General features: G+C 37.1%; 2 protein-coding genes across 2 annotated transcripts; one reads left to right on the plus strand and one right to left on the minus strand.

Annotated features, from left to right (window-relative positions):
* Window positions 1–880: 880 nt before the first annotated feature.
* g (adaptor-related protein complex 3, delta 1 subunit-like garnet) lies at window positions 881–15,301 on the minus strand. The gene is made up of 19 exons (XM_076126722.1): window positions 15,061–15,301; window positions 14,361–14,456; window positions 13,762–14,031; window positions 12,955–13,084; window positions 12,689–12,828; window positions 11,598–11,671; window positions 10,827–10,975; window positions 10,412–10,557; window positions 9,673–9,874; window positions 9,189–9,360; window positions 4,256–4,421; window positions 3,733–3,926; window positions 3,365–3,526; window positions 2,865–3,009; window positions 2,422–2,551; window positions 2,215–2,337; window positions 2,005–2,134; window positions 1,328–1,725; window positions 881–1,243 (listed from the first exon to the last, which is right to left on the minus strand). The coding sequence occupies exons 1-19, from the start codon at window positions 15,154–15,156 to the stop codon at window positions 1,173–1,175; spliced, it is 2,994 nt and encodes a 997-aa protein (XP_075982837.1). The 5' UTR covers window positions 15,157–15,301; the 3' UTR covers window positions 881–1,172.
* Window positions 15,302–15,640: 339 nt separating this feature from the next.
* Window positions 15,641–16,940, plus strand: LOC142978238 (COMM domain-containing protein 2). The gene is made up of 5 exons (XM_076122593.1): window positions 15,641–15,782; window positions 15,877–15,954; window positions 16,088–16,170; window positions 16,243–16,416; window positions 16,552–16,940. Exons 1-5 carry the CDS (start codon window positions 15,716–15,718, stop codon window positions 16,870–16,872), a joined length of 723 nt encoding a protein of 240 aa, XP_075978708.1. The 5' UTR covers window positions 15,641–15,715; the 3' UTR covers window positions 16,873–16,940.
* The last annotated feature ends 2,155 nt before the right edge of the window (window positions 16,941–19,095 follow it).

The raw sequence follows: 19,095 nt of genomic DNA on the forward strand, positions 1-19,095 counted from the left end.
ATGAGTTATTCAATTGCGAATCTCGTAGGTATTTGAACCTCGGCTCATGGCTGTGCTCTGCTGCGGGAGCGGTCCGTGCGGAGGGAAATCTCCGCCACCTCCTTGTGGCAGTAAGGATAAGCCTCCTGATCCCTGCGCAAATCCTAAGCCCTGCGGCGGCGGCGGTAAAGATAAACCTCCAGATCCATGCGGCAAACCTAACCCCTGTGGCGGCGGTAAGGACAAACCTCCTGACCCCTGCGCAAAACCTGACCCCTGTGGCGGCGCAAAACCTAAACCATGCCCAGTAAAGAAATCACAGATTAACCCCTGTGAGAAAAAAGCTCCTGAATGCCCCCCAAAGGACCCATGCAAAAAGTAACTAGACCATTCAAGTCATGTGCAAATAATTTTCTTACGCTGAACTGGAGTGTCGTCATTTTTCATATATTTTGTTTTTTGAGTTCTAAATTTTCGTTCTTATTATTATTTGTTGTTAAAATTGAAAAAAAAAAATGATATGAAGTGCCTTTTATAAGAAGGAAATATGCAATTGCCATGTCAAATAATATAAAACGACACACTGTTGATAGCGGCGTTGAAACAAACAGCATTTAACTGCGATTGTTAGAAAATTCGACAATTTTTTATGATGATAGGTTTGAATCACTGTTCTGTAGTTACTATCAGAATGTAAAGTCTTCGATATTCATGCGATCTTGCAAAGGTTAAGTGATTACGCCTTACGCTTACGCTTATTTATTTACAGAAATATATTGCGTGTTGTGAAATGCCTATGATAATTCGCTATTGTATTTTGTTATTTCCTTTATACAAAGGAACTTTGAAGAATCATGTCGTATCCGCTCTTTAGGCGTTTGACAAATTGAAAAGCTACATGTCGATAAATATTTTTTAATATTTAATAATAAAACTGTACATGATTAATATATTTAGCTTTTTATTTGTTACTATATAGACTTAAGTAAATATTATAATATATTCATATAAATGGACATAGTTCACTTTGAAATATGAATGGAGTTAGTAACTAATATATTTATATTGGATGTTGAACTAATCAATCATAAAAAAAATATTCCTAAATTGTTCAAATTAACAATTGCACTGAGACAGCATGAGTAGCGTGACATGAATCAAGTAAAAGTAAGCAATTTCCTTAAGTATATACACTATATGACTTCTTTGCTAGGCGTTGAAATACCTAACGCTTCTTCATAGCCGGTCTTCGTTTCATGTTTACCTGAGGCAGAAACAAAATTGATTAAATTGTGTCCAAGCATATAAAATGCACAATAAGATATAAGTGCTAATTTATGTTAGATACCTTTCTTAGAAGATTTATTCTTCTTAGACTCCTTGTCTTTAGAGTCTTTCTTTGATTTTTTATGTTTTTCAGTCTTAGTAACCTTCGTAGTGGGTTCGGCAGGTACAATGTCTTCGTCTGGACTGACGGTTTCTTTAATAGTTTTCTTGCCATTCTCTGTTAAATTGTCGATAAGGAAGTCTTCTGCTACCTCAGGCTTAGCCAATTCGGGTAACATTAAATCTTCAGCTTTCTGCTTAGATTTTTTCTCCTTCTTTTTCTTAACAGACTTGTCGACAGACTTCCTCTCGCCGGACTTGGTCTTCTTCGACACCTTAGATTTCTTGTCTAAAAGACCACTCTCTGGCGATGGATACTGATGTATTCTCGATGTAAGTAGTTCTTCTTCACGAAGAGGCCTAAAATAATAAATTATTACATTAAGATCACCATTGTCACAGTATGGGACGTAAAAGGGACGCTCACTAATTTCAAAGATTAATAATAACAGTCGTGGAATCAGTATTACGAGTTGCATATTGGCAAAATGTTCGTGTTTTTTTTCAAATGAAAGGCACCATTTCTCATGTTCTTAAGAATTTTTGTAAGGAGCTTAGGGTTTGTTGGCGTTTTAACACTGAGAGAAAACTTTATAAGCAGTTTTAAAGTGTGTGTTTATAAGTAGAGCGTGGACTGACTGGTCGAGGTCGAGGTCGAGCGCGCGGTGCGGGTCGTCGCGCGGCGGCGCGGGCTCGTCGTCGCTCAGCGCCGCGCCCTCGGGCAGCTCGCCGCCCACCGCCACCGCCGGCCGGCTCGCGCTCGACTCCTCTGTGAAACACAAGAAAAAAACAACACTGGAAGTCAAACGGTTAGTTCCGATTTTGAGCTCTGTATGCCCTGAAGCTCACCTTCACTCTCCGAGTCACTTGATGGTTTATCCTTCTTGCTTTTTCGTTTCTTTGACGTGCGTTTCTCCTTCTTCTTTTTGTTTGAGCTCTCTCGGGACATTAAATATTTATCAGATCTCTTAGCTGAAAACAAAATAACAATTACATTTTAGTACTAACTTTTATGACTAACCAAATGTGAGTTACATGACGTAAAGTAATAGTTACCGTGTATTTGCAGAGGCACTTCAAGCGCGATCTCTGCAATAGGAATGTCTTCTTGTTGGTATGAACGAGGCGAGTCGTCCTTCAGATAGTGTGGGTTGTTCGCCTGCTCTTGTTTACGAGCCTCCCTCAACTGTAGAATAATTTCATGATTATTGTAGTTAGCACAGTATGAAACGTTACAAGAAAAAATATATAAAAAAAATGAAGTATTTAACACACGTAGGACACGTCCCCAATCGGATTTGGTCGGCGTGATGTACTAAGGGCCTTACCCCTCACGCACCTTTATTACTGTGCCACATCCAACGGTAGAACAGTAATGGTTTTACATTACTTAATAATATTTTATTCTATTGAGTATTTACATAGCATCGGTGATCATTCATATGACCAGCTTCTATGTGCTAAGTGTATTAAAAAATGTACAGAGTAGAGAGTGGTACCATGGCAAGTTCCTCGGGCGTGAACTGCGCGGTGGGTCGGGGGTCGTGTGGCGGCGGCGCGAACACGGCCGCCTCCGCCTCGCCCTCCGAGCTCGAGCTGTCCGTCGACCAGCGCGAGTGGGACAGCCACTGCTCCAGGTTCAAACTACGAAACAAACAAATGTTACTAGTGCAAAACAATTTTTTACGAAATTAACGCTCTACAATACTGTGTACACTTTTACGTATTTTGTCAATCACAGATTCTAAATATTGACAAAATTTTTTGTACATTATTTAACATGTTTCGTGTAAGAAAAAGTACCCGTGCGGGAACCATGTTGTATAGTTTTAGCTATACCTGTCAAATGATATGAGCGTACACGTGCGTGCATGTAATCGCTCGATAGTGCGTAGTAATTATTATCATCTACGAGATTCGTAGAAATCGTTATTTATAAGCCATAATTACGATCAAAAGTGCCTCCAAAATAAATACTTTTATGTAACAGTATACGTACTCGGCGGGCATGGGAACTTTCTTCTGAGCTTTAGGCGCGACAGGCTTCAGCTCTCCATCGAACAAGTCTGCAAGCTCTTCGATCAGACCGCCGCTAAAGGTCCGCGGTGACGAGTTCTCGCCGTTCACAGCTTCCTCGCTTTCTTCCTTTTCTAAACCGTTGCTGGAAAACAAGATAGAATTTATTACACCTACTTATCTTCTTTACTTCGTCATTAGCCGTATTGAATGCGGATTTAAGTTCTTGCTCATCTTTTATGAGCATTTATGAGTATTTGCAGTATTATCATGAGCGTGTCCGTATTAAACTAAATAAGCAAACAATCTCTTCACCTTTGTATTATTGCTATAGATAAAGGACCAAATTACCTCTGTTCATGTTGTACAAGCACGCCGGTCTCAGCGGGCGCGGCTTCGTCTAGCGGTGGTAGTGTGGGGTCGTTGGGCGCGATGCGACGTAACAGTAACGTGAGTAGCGCTACTGCATTGTGCGCTCTCTCTTGCACCTCCATATCCTCGCTCAGCAACAACGGCCGTAACCCGCCAAGTGACAAATGGATTACCTGCACACATACAAACACACAAATAGTCAATACCTCGCATAAGCTTACAGTCGACCTCAAATGCTTTGAATTATTTTAACATCTTCAACAATGACTACCAAACAGACAATTTACAAAAACATAAATCCTATGGATCGCAAACTAAATCTTTACTCTTGAATTCCACTGTCAAACTCCAATTAAAATAATCGAATGAAGACTGAAACATTCTGTCTAAAATTAAAGTCTTTAATTTACAGCAAACAGTCAGAAAGTCATTTTAGGGGGGCAGTTAGAAGTTAGAAAATCGAATGTTCGAAACGAATTATTTGGAAACGTAGAATACTTACATCTATCGCGGCCTGTCGGTCACCGTCGAGCTCGTACTTGAGCAGCAGGTTGGCGGTGAGCTTGAGCGCGGCGTGCACGCACACGGCGCGCGCTCGCATGTGCGCGCCGCCGATACCCGCGCACACCAGCAGCGGGGATATCGACTCGTGCATCACTGTCTCCTCACTGCAGTTATTAAATTGATTTCTAATATGAATAATTATTATGTATTAATAAAATACAAGCATTACGTGTTTGATATATATATTGACAGAGAATGCCAAATCGTTATATGATTAATATATGGCATCTACCATAGAGTAGAAGGAGTTTAGGTGGAGTTTAGGTTCACCACATTTCTCCCCTCCTAACCTCTTAGCTGTTCTGCTGAATATAAGATGCAGCCAACACCTGGTTGAGGTGTCGGCGCCAGACATCGCCGTTGTCGGTGCGGATCTCATAATGAAGTCGGCCTAGACGTCTTGTGATAGTACCAAACTGCCAATGGTGCTTAGCACTCGTGTAGTCACGGGCCTGTACTCGTTCGCCGACTTCCAACTGTCTGACCTTGATCTCTTGATGTTTTGATGTATTTTTTTTATGGGTGTTTCTAAACATGCAGTGTAATGCTGTTCGAACTTCTCTTCCAAACATTAACTGATAAGGTGTCTGACCATTCAAGTTTGGTGTCCGTCTGAGGCGAGTTTTTACCAAGACAAGTTTCTCTTGAAGATTACCCCTTTCTCCCTCTAAGCTTCGTAAAATTCTCTTGACTGTTTGTACGTATCGTTCAGCTTGTCCATTGGTTGCAGGGTGGTATGGAGCAGAGGTTTTGTGCGAAATCATACAGTCTTTTAGAAATTTTTCGAACTCTCCCGATACGAATTGTCGGCCATTGTCTGAGACAAGGAGTAGAGGTGTTCCATAGGTGCAAAATAGTTCTTTCAATTTTTGGATGCACCAAGAGCTTGTCGTTGATTTAGTAGGTATAATCTCTGTCCATTTCGAAAATGCGTCTACAACTATTAAAAGATAGTATCCGTAAACAGGTCCGGCAAAATCAATATGAAGCCTTTGCCAGGGGCCCTTTGGGTGTTCCCAGTGGTGTAGTGGTGCTTTCTCTGGTTCATTTTGTTGTAATCTACATGTTCTACAGGACTTAACTTTTGTTTCGATATCATTGTCAATTCCTTTCCAGTATACAAAACTGCGGGCCAGTAGCTTCATTTTCACAATGCCCGGGTGACCGAGGTGTAGTTCGTCCAGCACTCGTTCGCGTAATGTTTTTGGGATTAAGACTCGCGTTCCTCTTAGTATACATCCATCTTGTAAAGTAAATTCATTATCATTGTAACCGAGCGTTTTAAGTGATCGGCCAGTTTGTAATGCGAGTACTAATGGTGTATAATCGGAATCAATACTTGTCTCTTTCGCTATGATATTTGGGTTGACATCAATGGTATGTATTTGTTGAAGTTGAAAGCTGTAATTCTGGTCCATTTTGTTTGCCTTTGTGTTTTCTACTGGGAACCTGGATAGGTAATCTGCATTTGAGTTGTTAGGCGAAGTTCTGTATTCAATGTTGTAGTCAAATCCAGATAAGAAATGAGCGTAGTGGAATAATCGCATTGTACTCATTGCTGGTAACGTTTGATGTGGGTGGAAAATTATTGTCAGTGGTTTATGGTCTGTCACTAGGATAAATTTTCTACCGTAACAATAATAAAAGAACTTCTTCAATCCCCAGTATATGGCAGTAGCTTCTTTGTCAATTTGGCTGTACTTCTTCTCGCTATCCGATAGTGTTCTGGAAGCGAATGCTATCGGTCTTTCTGATCCATCTGGGAGTCTATGTGATAGTACTGCTCCGATTCCCAGTGGAGATGCGTCTGTTGCAAGAACCAAGGGCCTCTTGGGATCAAAATGTATAAGTACTCTTTCGCTTAGAATTTCTTTTTTAATGTGTATAAAGCTCTGTTCGCATTCTGTAGACCATCGAAAACTAGATTCTTTCTTGAGTAAGTTGTTCAGTGGATTCGTGATCGATGATAGGTTGGGTATAAATTTGTTGTAAAAATTTGCCATTCCAAGAAATGTCCTCAATTCTGCGGTGTTGACTGGGCGTTCTGTTTTAATTATTGCGTTAATCTTTTCTCTGTTTTTGTGTAGACCTTCTTTGTCGATAGTGTGTCCCAAATAGTCGATGCTTGTTTTGAAAAAGTGGCACTTATTTTTGTTTACTCGTAAGTTACTTTCTTTTAGTTTGTCTAACACGAGCTTAAGTCTCTGTAGTAATTGTTCTTTGTTGATGCCTTGAATGATAATGTCATCAAAGAAACATTTTACACCTTCGAGATCTTGAAGGAGTTTATCCATAAATTTCTGCCAAAGGCTCGGCGCGACCTTAACGCCGAACATTAGGCGGTTCACCTTAAAAGTGCCTCGATGCGTACTTAGTGTTTGTAGCATTGCGCTTTCTTCATCCATTGTCATGTTGAGATATGCCTGGGTGATGTCGAGTGTACAGAATAGTTTACCTCCGTTCATCTCTGCAAATATATCTTCTATCATAGGTATTGGATATTGTTCATCTTGTATGACTTTATTTAGTGTAACTTTATAATCAGCGTACAATCGGATACTCCCATTCGGTTTGACAACTGGTACCACTGGAGTACCCCAATCAGAGTGGTCGACTTTCGTGATGACACCCTGTTTGCATAGTCGCTCGATCTCTTCATCCACTTTGGTTTTTAAAGCGTACGGTATTCTACGTGGTTTGATAAAAATTGGTCTTGTGTTTTCTTGTAGATTTAAGTGTCCTCTGTAATTGGGTATTTCGCCTAAGTCGGATCGAAATACTGATGTCTTGTAAAGTTCCAAAAGCTGGTCTAATTCTAGATTTTCGGATTGCTGTAAGGATTTTATGTCTGCTAAATTTAGAGTTTCGAGTTCTTTCATCCAACTCCGGCCAAAAACGGGGTCAACGTTGTTGTTGATGAGGTATAATTTACCGTGGAATTCTTTTCCTTGGCATCTGCATTGAACGTATGCAACACCTGCAGGTTCGATTACTTCGCCGGTGTATGTTTTGAGTTTTATATTAGTTTTACAGATTCTTTTGCCGATTTTCAATTTTCTGTAGTCTCGTAATGACATAGAAGTAAGTGTGGCTCCAGTGTCAAATTCCATTTTCATCTTAGCATGTTCAATGTGTACCGTTATCATGTATTTTTCGGATGTTTCACCAGATATAACATTAATATCATTCCATTCATCATCATCGCTTATCGCTGAGTCGTTTAATTGATTTATATCCGGTGTAGTCTTACTGGGCTTCGCATCTGAGCGCCGTTGTAGACACACACTAGCTAAGTGTCCGACCTTCTTGCATTTATAGCATGTTATGTTTATAGCGCTACATTTCTTGGTTTCGTGATTTAAACCACAGCGGAAACATTTCCCTTTTAAATCTCTTGGTGTGATTCCTCTAAAAGGAGATTTTTTTGGATTATTGTAGGAATCAGTGGAAATTTTATTGATATTGTCACTACTTGGTTGTTCATTCGGAAGCATTGATGTATTTTCTGCTTTACTCATTTCAATAGATGTTGCAATCTGTGTCAGGTGTTTAAATGTACATACTGTTCGGTCTTGTAAAATTTTTGTACGTGCGTCGCTATCTTTCAATCCTCTTATGAGTTGAAGAGATAAAAAGCTTTCTGAAATGTTTTTCTGGCAGTGTTGACATTTAAATTCGCAGTTGGTAGTGAGCTTTTTTAAATCTGCGGCGTATTGCGCTACTGTTTCATCCGATTTTTGAGTTCTCGATATAAATTTATGTTGTAGAACCCATTTGCTAGGTTTTGGGTCTAAGTAGTCGTCAAGTGTTTCAGTAATTTCGTTAAATGTCTTATTCAATGGTTCGTCTGGTGCTATTAAATCACATAATTTTTCATGGAGTTCTGGTGATAATGTAGACAGAAGAATATTTGTCTTCATGTGGGGCTCAGTAATTTCATTAAGTCTAAAGTACACTTCCAGACGTTTTTTAAAGTTATTGAACGTTTCTGATTCATGTAAAGGATTAAATTGTATTTTTGGTGTAATCTTATGGTATTGGTATATTCTATGTTGGTCTTCCTGTCGCTGACCTTGAATAATGTTTTTTTTTGTTAAAAGTTTTGATACTAAAATAGTGTGAAGTTCTTCGAATTCGTAGCCGTAATTTTGTTCGTGTAAATACGCTGTTTCATCGTTATCATCTATGGTTTTGTTTTCTATCTTCTCTTGTAACTCTCGCAGTGCTGTTATGGTGTCCTTCAAGGCTGCGGAGCGAGCGGTGATGTCCTCGTCAGACATCGTCGCCCTCTGCTCGATGTAGGTATCGAGTCTGGTGAGCATCCCACGTAGGGTGCTCCGTTTTTTACGTAATTTTTCCATTTAGGTTCAGTTTTTTTCTCGTCGCCAATATTATGTATTAATAAAATACAAGCATTACGTGTTTGATATATATATTGACAGAGAATGCCAAATCGTTATATGATTAATATATGGCATCTACCATAGAGTAGAAGGAGTTTAGGTGGAGTTTAGGTTCACCACAATAATCAAAATGAATAATCTTAAGTATTAGAAAGTTTTGTTTATTTCTGATTTCTACTCACTTGGTATATTTTTAAAACGGAATAAATGAATTTAACCCATTAATGTCCCACTGCTGGGCAAGGGTCTCCTCCCGTAATGAAGGAGGGGTTAGGCTGTGAATCCACCACGCTGACCAAGTGCAGGTGGGGGACTTTGCATACCCTCTATATATTTTTTACATATAAATAATTCGTGTTTATTTACATATAAATTTAATAGTTGTCCTTGAACCTCATAACAATAATTCGGATTGTATCAGAGATTCGGTGGTTCGTTATATCGCTCTGTGGTTAGATGTGTACGTACCGGCAGTACTCGGCCAGCACGTAGGCGGCGGCGTACAGCACCTCGCGGGAGGCGGGGCCGGGCGGCGCGCGCGCGTTCCTCGCCACGAGCGCGCCGCACTCCCGCGCCGCGAACGCGCGCACTTCGGCCACGCGCGCGCCCACCTCCGTGATCTGCGCCGCCACCACGCGACCTGCACAATACACATGAACATAATAACATACGATACACACCAACATTTATTTTTTTAAGAATTTCTATACTTAAAAAAGCCGAATCGAGTAACACTAGCAACTACTTTCTAAAAAGCTCAACGAACTTTTCTATAATATTCCATATGTAGGGTGATAATATGCGAGATGTAATAGAGAGGCAAAAAGATTATTGCATCATATACACCGTCGAAACTCTTTCAGAAAACTTTTTTTTGTTACAAACAACTTCGAACATAATACAGAAAATAACGATTTTCTATTACTATAAAGTGCAAGGCTTGCATACTGACCGTGTTTAGCGCTGGTCTCCATCTCGGTGAGCTCGGCGAGCACGGTGACGTACCACTCGAAGTCCACCACGTGTTGGTAGTTGTTCTGCGAGCATATCTCTATGATGCGCGTGAGCAGCTCGTCGCGGTACAGCGTGCCCTCCGCGCGCTCCATGTGCACCATCAACTTCTTCACTATCTCCATTAGATTCTTCTTTGATACCTGGAGGAAGAAAATAACGCGTTATAACTTTAGAACTTTGAATTTTTCATAACAAATATGATAGTCAGACTGCGACCACGGCCAGTGTAACCTGCGCCAAAACGTCGAGCATAAAAAGCAAAAAAAAAAATAGAAAATCAAATTAAATATGTCGAATTTGCAATCTGATATCTGAAAAGATGTGTAACTTTCTATAAAAGCACTCAATACTATTATCTCAAAGTATCAACTTTTTACTGTATTTATAAACCGGCGAATCTTGAATATTATTACCGATTCTTATCTATCTTCGACGGTAAAATATATATGCGAATAATTTTACATCTCATTAATACTTAAACCAATTTTATGAATAATTTTAACATTGGAAATACATCTCCCGCACCAAAAACTTAAATTTTGCCGTGGGAACTTTACAAACACTAAACCATAACACAAATTATTTCTAAAATTTAGAACGAACTTTGCGTTGTAGTAGTAGTGTGTGTACTGACCATTTGTACTATTGCACTATCAATTAGCTTGTATGTAACTTACCATTCCGTACAATAAGCCGAGAGCTCTGAGTCTGATCGACTCGTCTTTGTCGTCCAGACACGCGAGCACCAGGTCCTTGTGAGCTTGCACCGACTTCGGGTGCGACTTCAATATCCGCGACATCGCCAGGAGACCCAAATATTTCACTGCAATTATTAATATAGCGTCAAATTATTTCACATATCTACTTATTTTTTAAGAATTAATATCGTTCAGACATTTAATATGCCATTATAAAATCTCCATAGATTTTTCTGATAAAGATTAGCAATAGAATGTGGAAAGAATAACTGGTTGAACTAAAATTAGATTTGTATCAGTCACAATGACGTCAGAAATTCTTAATAAGTAATCTTAGTATGACAAAACCACAATCTATTGAGAACCGAATCTATTAAAATTATTGTATACTTACAATTCTGATCGCTATCAACGATAAGTATCCGTAGTTTCTGCACGCACAGTTGCACGGAGGAGGCGTGGCCGGGCATGCCGCTGCTGATGCTGATCAGCACCGCGATCACCGTGTTGATGCACTCGTACAACAGCGACATCGCTGACGTACTGCACACCCAACACACTTTATCGATTCTGCACCGTCTTGTGTGTTAGTACTTATATACAACCTACGTATCTACTAAGTTAGTTTTAAATATATTGTTCTCATTATTTCATAGCTCTGAACTGAATATTGACATTTTGAAGTGGACTGTATTATCACAAAGAGGTTGCGAGTGCGTTAGCGACCAACCTGTAGGCAATGCGTCTGACTAGCAAGCCGACAAGTGATGAGCCTGTACATTGCCGACACATACATGTTATGTTACAATCGAAGCATTTAACTAGTGTTCCAAAGCACTAATGTGTTTATCAGACTCCAAGTGCTACTGTGTAGAATAAGCTAATTTAAACAAAACATTAAAGAAGCAATGCAAGAAGCTTTATTTGGTATAAACAAGACTCGACGAGATGTTTTGTCTTATTCAAATCTTGAAATCTTATAAACTAATCCTTGTGCAGAGAAATACACGTTTTATTTCCTTTCACCCCATAGAGACAACATGTACGGTGAAGACGACACAACTCCGACTACGTATTACTATGTCGAACGCGTCACTGTCCACAACAAATAACAATTTAGACAGGTCGGTGGCGTACCTGTGTTATTCGACAGTAACTGACTCACCTATGTATTAAGTTAGTTAATGGTTCTATCAGTTTCTTGCCAAGTCGAGGCTCTAATGGGGTTAAGGCACCAAACTGCAACAAACACAATGAAACTACATAAGACTAGCTTATGTGATAGCGACCGATAGCTAAATGATGAACTTCATCTAGAGATCCTCTAAGTTCACGACATTGTCTCTTCACCGGCGCATGTAACGGCGTCACACTCGATGTACAATATTACAATTGTTTCAGCAGCAAAAATAATACAAAAAAATGTGAGTTGGATGTGCCAATTCATAAGTGTTGTTTATGTGGGATATATTTTTCGTCGAACTGGAATATCAGAGGCATACAACTACAGAACAAAATATTATCTTATTGGTTGCAATTAGGCGAGTACCAATGTTAGTGGTTGTGAGGATGCATCAAGTTGTATGTTCTGTAGATCCCAGTATGTGTATAGTCAGAATGTGGTAATAACTAATTTGTATAAAATTTCAATGGTGAGGTGTGGTGAATGAATCTAGCATTTTTGTTAAACTCTGTTTTGTAAAGTTCGCTAGTTGTACCTGCAAATTAGATCTATGAGGCTTTGGGTTATTTTTCTTCCAATGTCTGGTTCATACTGTGTCATTAAACCAAACTGTGGAGAATTCATATATTATACATCAGATATCGTTAACAGAGAGACTCACATCAAGTTAGTCATTATAGCAATTGATTTTAGTCAAAATATTTTTTAATCCTGAACTCAAAAGCCCTTTATAGTGTTGGAGCCAACTTAATCGCATTAACGGACGACATCCGAAGTAAAGATAAAATTTCTTTTTCATAACTTAACTATTTAAAAGAGCAAAATGCGGAATGATCGCGTGTCTGTACTAAATAGCATAAATTAGGCGCCTTGCTGCATTTCGCTTAATTTTTCCAAGTTAAAAATTCATTTTAAAACATTTAATGATAATCGCAAATGCGGCTAAGTTGGATTCAACCTATAACCACCCATTTCCCAAAAATAACAATGATGTTTACATACAGGTACTGGTAGACTGCTGAAATAGTAATAAATACATGTGAGAATCAGAGTTAGTAGTGTTTATAACATACCAATTTGATGATCTTGATCAGCATCCAATTGTTAGTGGATGTGGTCATTAGTTTGAAGAACACTGGAGCTAGAGAGAGGTAGTTTTTAGGATTTTTCCTTGCTAATTCACAGACTACGTTGACGGCCGCCGATTGTACACCTGCAAGTAAATAGCTAATTATTAAAATGTTCTATGAGAAGCTTATACATAGTGTCATTTAAGCCCTTTTGTAGCTACAAAATCTGTAACTTGTTTCTAATAGCTTATTATAAGAGTTTCGTGTACCTGGATCGGGGTCTTCTAATTTTTCTTTCAACTTCGGGAATGCAGGTCTAAGAGCCTCTGGATACCTTAGAAATACCTTATACATCATCAGGACAGCTTTCATTCTTAAATAGGGTTTAGTTGAGCTCATCTAAAAACATAATCATTTATTATTTACAACCTTTCCATTATGTCAAGAAAACTAAATTATATAAGTTAAAAGTATCGGCAAATATGTATATAAGCCAATTTCAATATGCAAGTCTGCCTTTTTTCTTTAAAAGTAGTCTCAATTTTCACAAACAAAGATTTTATCAATCATAAAACTAATTTATTATAGCTGTATTGCATTTGTAATACATTTGTAGTGATAACTTATCATAACTGCACAATACACTTCACTAATGTTACATACAAAGTTAAATTGTAATATCATTATTATTGTAGAAGATTAATTAAATAATTAATTTACTACACAATTTATTATACCATAAGAAAGCTTTGATATTTTCTAATCTCTTTTATTTTATGTCATTCATTTATGATTATATAAAACTGCTTGAGCTGTTCTTTTCTTTAAATTACTGGAACCACTGTGAGGATAGCATGATTATCATCTGTTTAAAATAATCAGAATATTCTGAGATTGTGTATAATTCAAGTAAGTCCTCTGAAGAACCTTTGTAGATAAAACAAAACAAAATCTTTCACCATTTAAAACATACAATATACAAGACAAATATAAGCCATATTCAATGTATGTGTAAATTAGCTGTACCTAGAAATCTTGGCACCAATAACAAATAATATAGTATGTTGTTTACTTACCAAAGTCATGATATCATTGGCCAAATCCCTGGCTAAGTCATGGGATATAAAGCAACTAAGGCCACTGAGGGCTAAGCCAGCTTCATACTGATTCTGAGCATTGAGATCCTTCCTAATCATATTAGTAGTGAGCATAAGTAATTCAGAATCTGCGTGGAATGACTGACTAGCTGCTAAGTATCCGATGCGCTTGTAAGTGAACTTGTTTGAGCTCATTACTTCTATTATATTGAAAATTGCCCATGATATATCATATCCCAACATTTGGAGCTGCAAAATTATACAACATTTTAAATACAACTATCCATTTTTTATACTTTTCGTACACTTCCTTCCTCATCAGATATACATATTTGAAACATAGTTATGAATTAGTATTTATCCCTGTATTAGAATTTGAACCATGAATCAAGTAGTATACTACTTTTATCAGCAAGTGTAATAATTTATATTTGATCCATTGGTTTTTATAACAAATTCAGATATGGGGGCAACATGTTTACATTATCAGGGCAACTGCCACTGCTCACACAAGATTATCATATTTTTTATACCTACATACATTATAATAAATGTGTTTAATATCAAGGTCTACTTACATATGTCAGTTTAGCAACGGCGTTGGCTTTGACAGCTATATTATCCTGCCTCAACTCCACTTTTATTTCTTCCATGCATTGTGCTATGTATTTAGACTGAAACAATTTTTTTTATATTGTACTAGATGGTATTTTGTGTCTTAATGCCCCATGTATATATTCCTATAGTTAAATAGGTTTAAACTAAAAAGTTTTGTTTATTTTAAAACATTAAATTAGGACAGAAGATGAGGAATCCTTACAAAGGCAATGCATCAGTCTGAATCAGTTTTAGTTAAGGAAATATGACAATGTCATCAAAGTAAATAATAATATGTATGTATATAAACACAAGTGATATGACTTAACAGAAAAATACACATTGGCTGAGTCAACAAAAAAATATGTTTGAAATGTACATTTTCTCCCAATTTGTCATATCTTTAATTGAGCTTAGAACTTGTTTCAGATTCCATTATCTAGAATTTTGAAGATATAATAAGACCGCCACTAAATTATTCTATCTTTTTATCAATTAAATATATATTTCTTAAGAAATCAGTCGGGACATTCAATTAGCACACGAAATGTGACAGTGGAGGGGTACGTAAAAAGAAAGTGTCAGGAATTATTTGTGGAGTACCAAAATTAGACGTATGAAGTAGCGATGAATATTTAACATCTTCGACTGAAAATCATACGTAGCCGAATATATAAATACCTCATTATCTTTGTTATTCCTGATTCCTCGCACTAAATCCGTCAGGTTTTTATCGAACATTCTTTCGAAGTTCCCTTTGACTTTTTTCAAAGCCATGTTGCTGTTTTAAATTTTGTGACCATTAATTATGATTCAGTTATCAATTAAATTAAGTAAAATTAAAGAAACATGTCAACAAAATTACAAAATTGAAAAACTCGTAAGCAAGCAACTACGTCTACGTCAAGAAATTGACAACCATAGAGCCAACATGATATAAAATTATTGATGTGTATTTTCTTTAGCTTAGTCGACTTTTAAATAGTTTCGAAATTAACTAATTGAAATGTTAATTTGAATGTTTTGTATGAAAATGTGAATAAATACCAGGCACTTGTTTCGACGAAAAACAAATCGAATGACATTATTTGGTCCATTGTTGTGAAAGGAAAAGCAATAAACTTGGCATTTTTGTCCGTAAGTAGCTAAATTTCGGTATTAGTAGAACCAGTAGCTAAAAGTAACTTATCAACTCGACTATACTGATATGGCGCGTCACTAAAGCTGGAATGAAATGTCATAATTAATCTGTCAATAATGTCAATATCATCTGGATGCTGCGTGTTGTGTTATTGATGTTTTTGCTTGCAGGGAATAATAAATTACAGAAAGAAAGATGATTATATTTTTAAGCGAACTACAAAAAGAACATCTAAGCGTCTTACATCAACATTCCGTACAAGGTATTTCTGTACATCGTATTTCCTTCAAGCCAAATAATTATTGTTTATCATAACATAATCAATAGTTATTGAAGATAATGTTTTTCCTTTTTAGTTTTAATAGATTTCTGTAAACTGGCGTTGGATTACTTGAACAACGGCGTGAATCACAAGAAATACAGTATTGCAGCAGGTATGGAACAGAATTTGTACTTTATTATAATCTGTAAAAGTTTGACGAGTAGAATGGAAATACGGCTTTAAAAACCAAAGCCATATTTGCATTTAACAGGACGTATACCGAAATCATTTTGCTTCTTTTTCAGAAAAACTTGATCTTTCATTAACAGCTGTTCAAAACCTAGTACATGCATTGGTGTACCTAATAGTAGAGGCATGTAGATTGAATGTAAGTATATCAATAAAAAATATAGTGCCTTTATTGCGAAGGCAAAGAGATAACTATTGTCAAATGTTTTAGTTGTCAGAAGCAGATTTGAAATCATCTCTGGCTATAGCTGGGTTCTCAAATGAGCAACAGGAAGTATTGGCTAAGTTGCACAACACTAAATCAGCTGAGTTGTCAGAAGCCTTGTATCTGCTACAACAGAAGGACCCCAGCTATCAGGACCTGTCCTGGAGATTTGAAGTACAAGTAAGAAAAAATTGTATAGTCATAGCCAGCTTAACATCTTTGACTTCCTTATTTACCTACATATTAGCTTGCTTCAGTTAAAAGATAATGATTATCAGAAAACAAATAAAGTTTTTATGTTATTTCTTTTTACAGGTAGCTTCAAGAAGTCAGAACATAGATGTAAAGCCAGTCATTGCTATGGATTTTATGATCATGACACCAAAAAACTATGGCCAATATGGTGATAATGACAAAGTAAAATATGATAAGACTAAAGATGCCAAAACTATATCCCCAGTTCATATAAATTCTAGTATACAAGAAGCAAAAGCAGCCAGCCATTGTCAGAATATAATAAACCATGTATTGTTACAATGTGATTTACCAAATTTATTGCATTTGACTAATAAACTGGAGCAAGCTTTGAAGGAATCAAAGAGCCAGCATGTCCGCAAAGTACAAAGATCCTTATAATTTAACAAGCGATGAGTCAGTATTTATGCTGTGTTGCATAAAATGAAATAAAAATTGTGTACACTTAAATTTTTTCTTTCATTTATGTAGGTATAAATTTCATTTTATCTATTTTCTCTCAAGTACTAAAGGTTAATGTAGATTAGAGACTATAGTGCATCCTACAATTTTTTTTCCCAAACCAAAAAATTCTTCGTCTAGGACGAAAAAGGGGTGACCAATGGCACAAAAAATTATAAAAAATTAGCGAGTTTTCGATAATGATGGCTGTCTCCCGATAGAAAAACTAGTTGTATTCCTGATAGATCAACTTTACCAAAAAAAGACAATCAAAAACTAATTAGATACTGAAAAATATTTATTGATATAAAAATATAATTTTTTCGTTGTACTATGTAGTAGGTATGCTATAGAAATGGACTTTCTTATTTTTGAACTTATTATGTAGACCTTTATTACACTCGACCAATATAAGCAGTAGGTAAATGTGATAATGTGTAATGGACAGTAAATAAATCTATAGAAATATAAAAGAAAGCACCAGTCGATGGGATCAAAATTCCTCGGGGAATTGACTGCCTCCGTGGGGCAGTGGTTTACCACCATTGCGGCGGGAGGTCGTGGGTTCGCTTCCCACACGGAACAATAATGTGAGCCGTCTACATTCTTCGGATCTGGTTGTACTTTTTGCCCGTTGTTTGCATGTTTGTAAAAGTCCCCGCGACACAAGAGTCATTCATAGGGCGGGAGAAGACTTTAAAAAAAATCAAGAGATTATGCAAACAACGGTGTTAAATTATACTATACCCGGACGAAGTCGGGCATAAGAACTACTTACTTAACAGTATTTTTCATGCTTTATTAATAATAAAGTATAAAAAAAACTGAATTTTTTAATGAAATGATATCAGAAATGTTACTTTCAGTAATAATCTTCTTCCATTTGCATTTCTTATTTAATTCCAAAACCCGCACTTGGCTAGCGCGGTTGACTTAACTTAACCTCTCCCTCGTTTGGGACAAGACCCTTGTCCAGCAGTGGGACAGTAACGGTTTAAAAATAATTAAAATACATACATACATAGGAAGGTGTAAGCAGAGATGTAGGTACTAAAATACACCCTCGTTACGCCATTGACGTTGACCATGTTAGTCCCATGGGATACGGGATGAGCCTATTGCAAAATATATACCGGGCACTTTCCCAAACTCTTGATTACTATTGAGAATAATGTAACATGGACTTATTATCAAAAGACCAATAGTATTTGGTCCGACCTGGGAATCTAACCCGAGACCACGTGGCTAGTAGACGACAATGTCTTATACTTTTTTGGTATTAGGTATGAATTTTAAGGTACTTAAATTTTTCATTCTAATGTATTCGAGTCATTGCTTAAAATACAGTCATGTTTAATTAAATTTATTTATCTAAGCAAACAATTTACACTGTATCTTTATATCTTATAACGTGCCATCTAACTAACTCTTACATACAGTTGTGCAATTAGGAAATATAATACCGTTATATTATATTTGTTTTAGTTGTGAAATTGGGAATATCTGCGGAAAAATATTACAGATAACACAACTACAAAGCAGGTGCTTCGCAATTGTGCCACCGGAAATTCATCGAAAACAATCTCGTCAACCGAATTAAACTAATTTTTATATTTTATCCGTTTAAGGGCAGATATATGAACAAGCCAAGCCTTGTTATTTCCGAGTCTTCAATGATCACCAGGCAAAATTTCATCAATATCGGCTTAGCAGTTTAGCCGCGAAAGCGTAGCAGATTTAGACCTTTATTAATATGGATTCACGCAATAAGCTGTCTCCTCGTTAATGATAAAGCACTTTGCGCAAAAAATACTTGAATGGGAATCAAACTCTTAAGATCCGGTTTTGAACATATGTGACGGAAAATACGCCGCGTAACATTAGAACAGAGCAATACATATTAAAACATTTAACTTCATATATATGCGAAGACCATGCTAAATTAATACGCTACGCCCGACGCATCTTCCATCAGATGTGAATCGACCCTATGACCCTATGTGGTAGTAGCGGCACGACGATCGCTATCACCAGTGTTTCTTAACTTGTGGTCTGGACCCCTGGGCCCTGGGAGACCGCTGTACCTACTTTCTGTGGCCTTTTGAGCAGATTTTGTAATCGTTACGCTGATTTAGCGCCAATCTTCCCACCTATAAATATTGT

The sequence above is a fragment of the Anticarsia gemmatalis genome, chromosome 2, assembly GCF_050436995.1.
Source record: "Anticarsia gemmatalis isolate Benzon Research Colony breed Stoneville strain chromosome 2, ilAntGemm2 primary, whole genome shotgun sequence".
NCBI lineage: Eukaryota > Metazoa > Arthropoda > Insecta > Lepidoptera > Erebidae > Anticarsia > Anticarsia gemmatalis.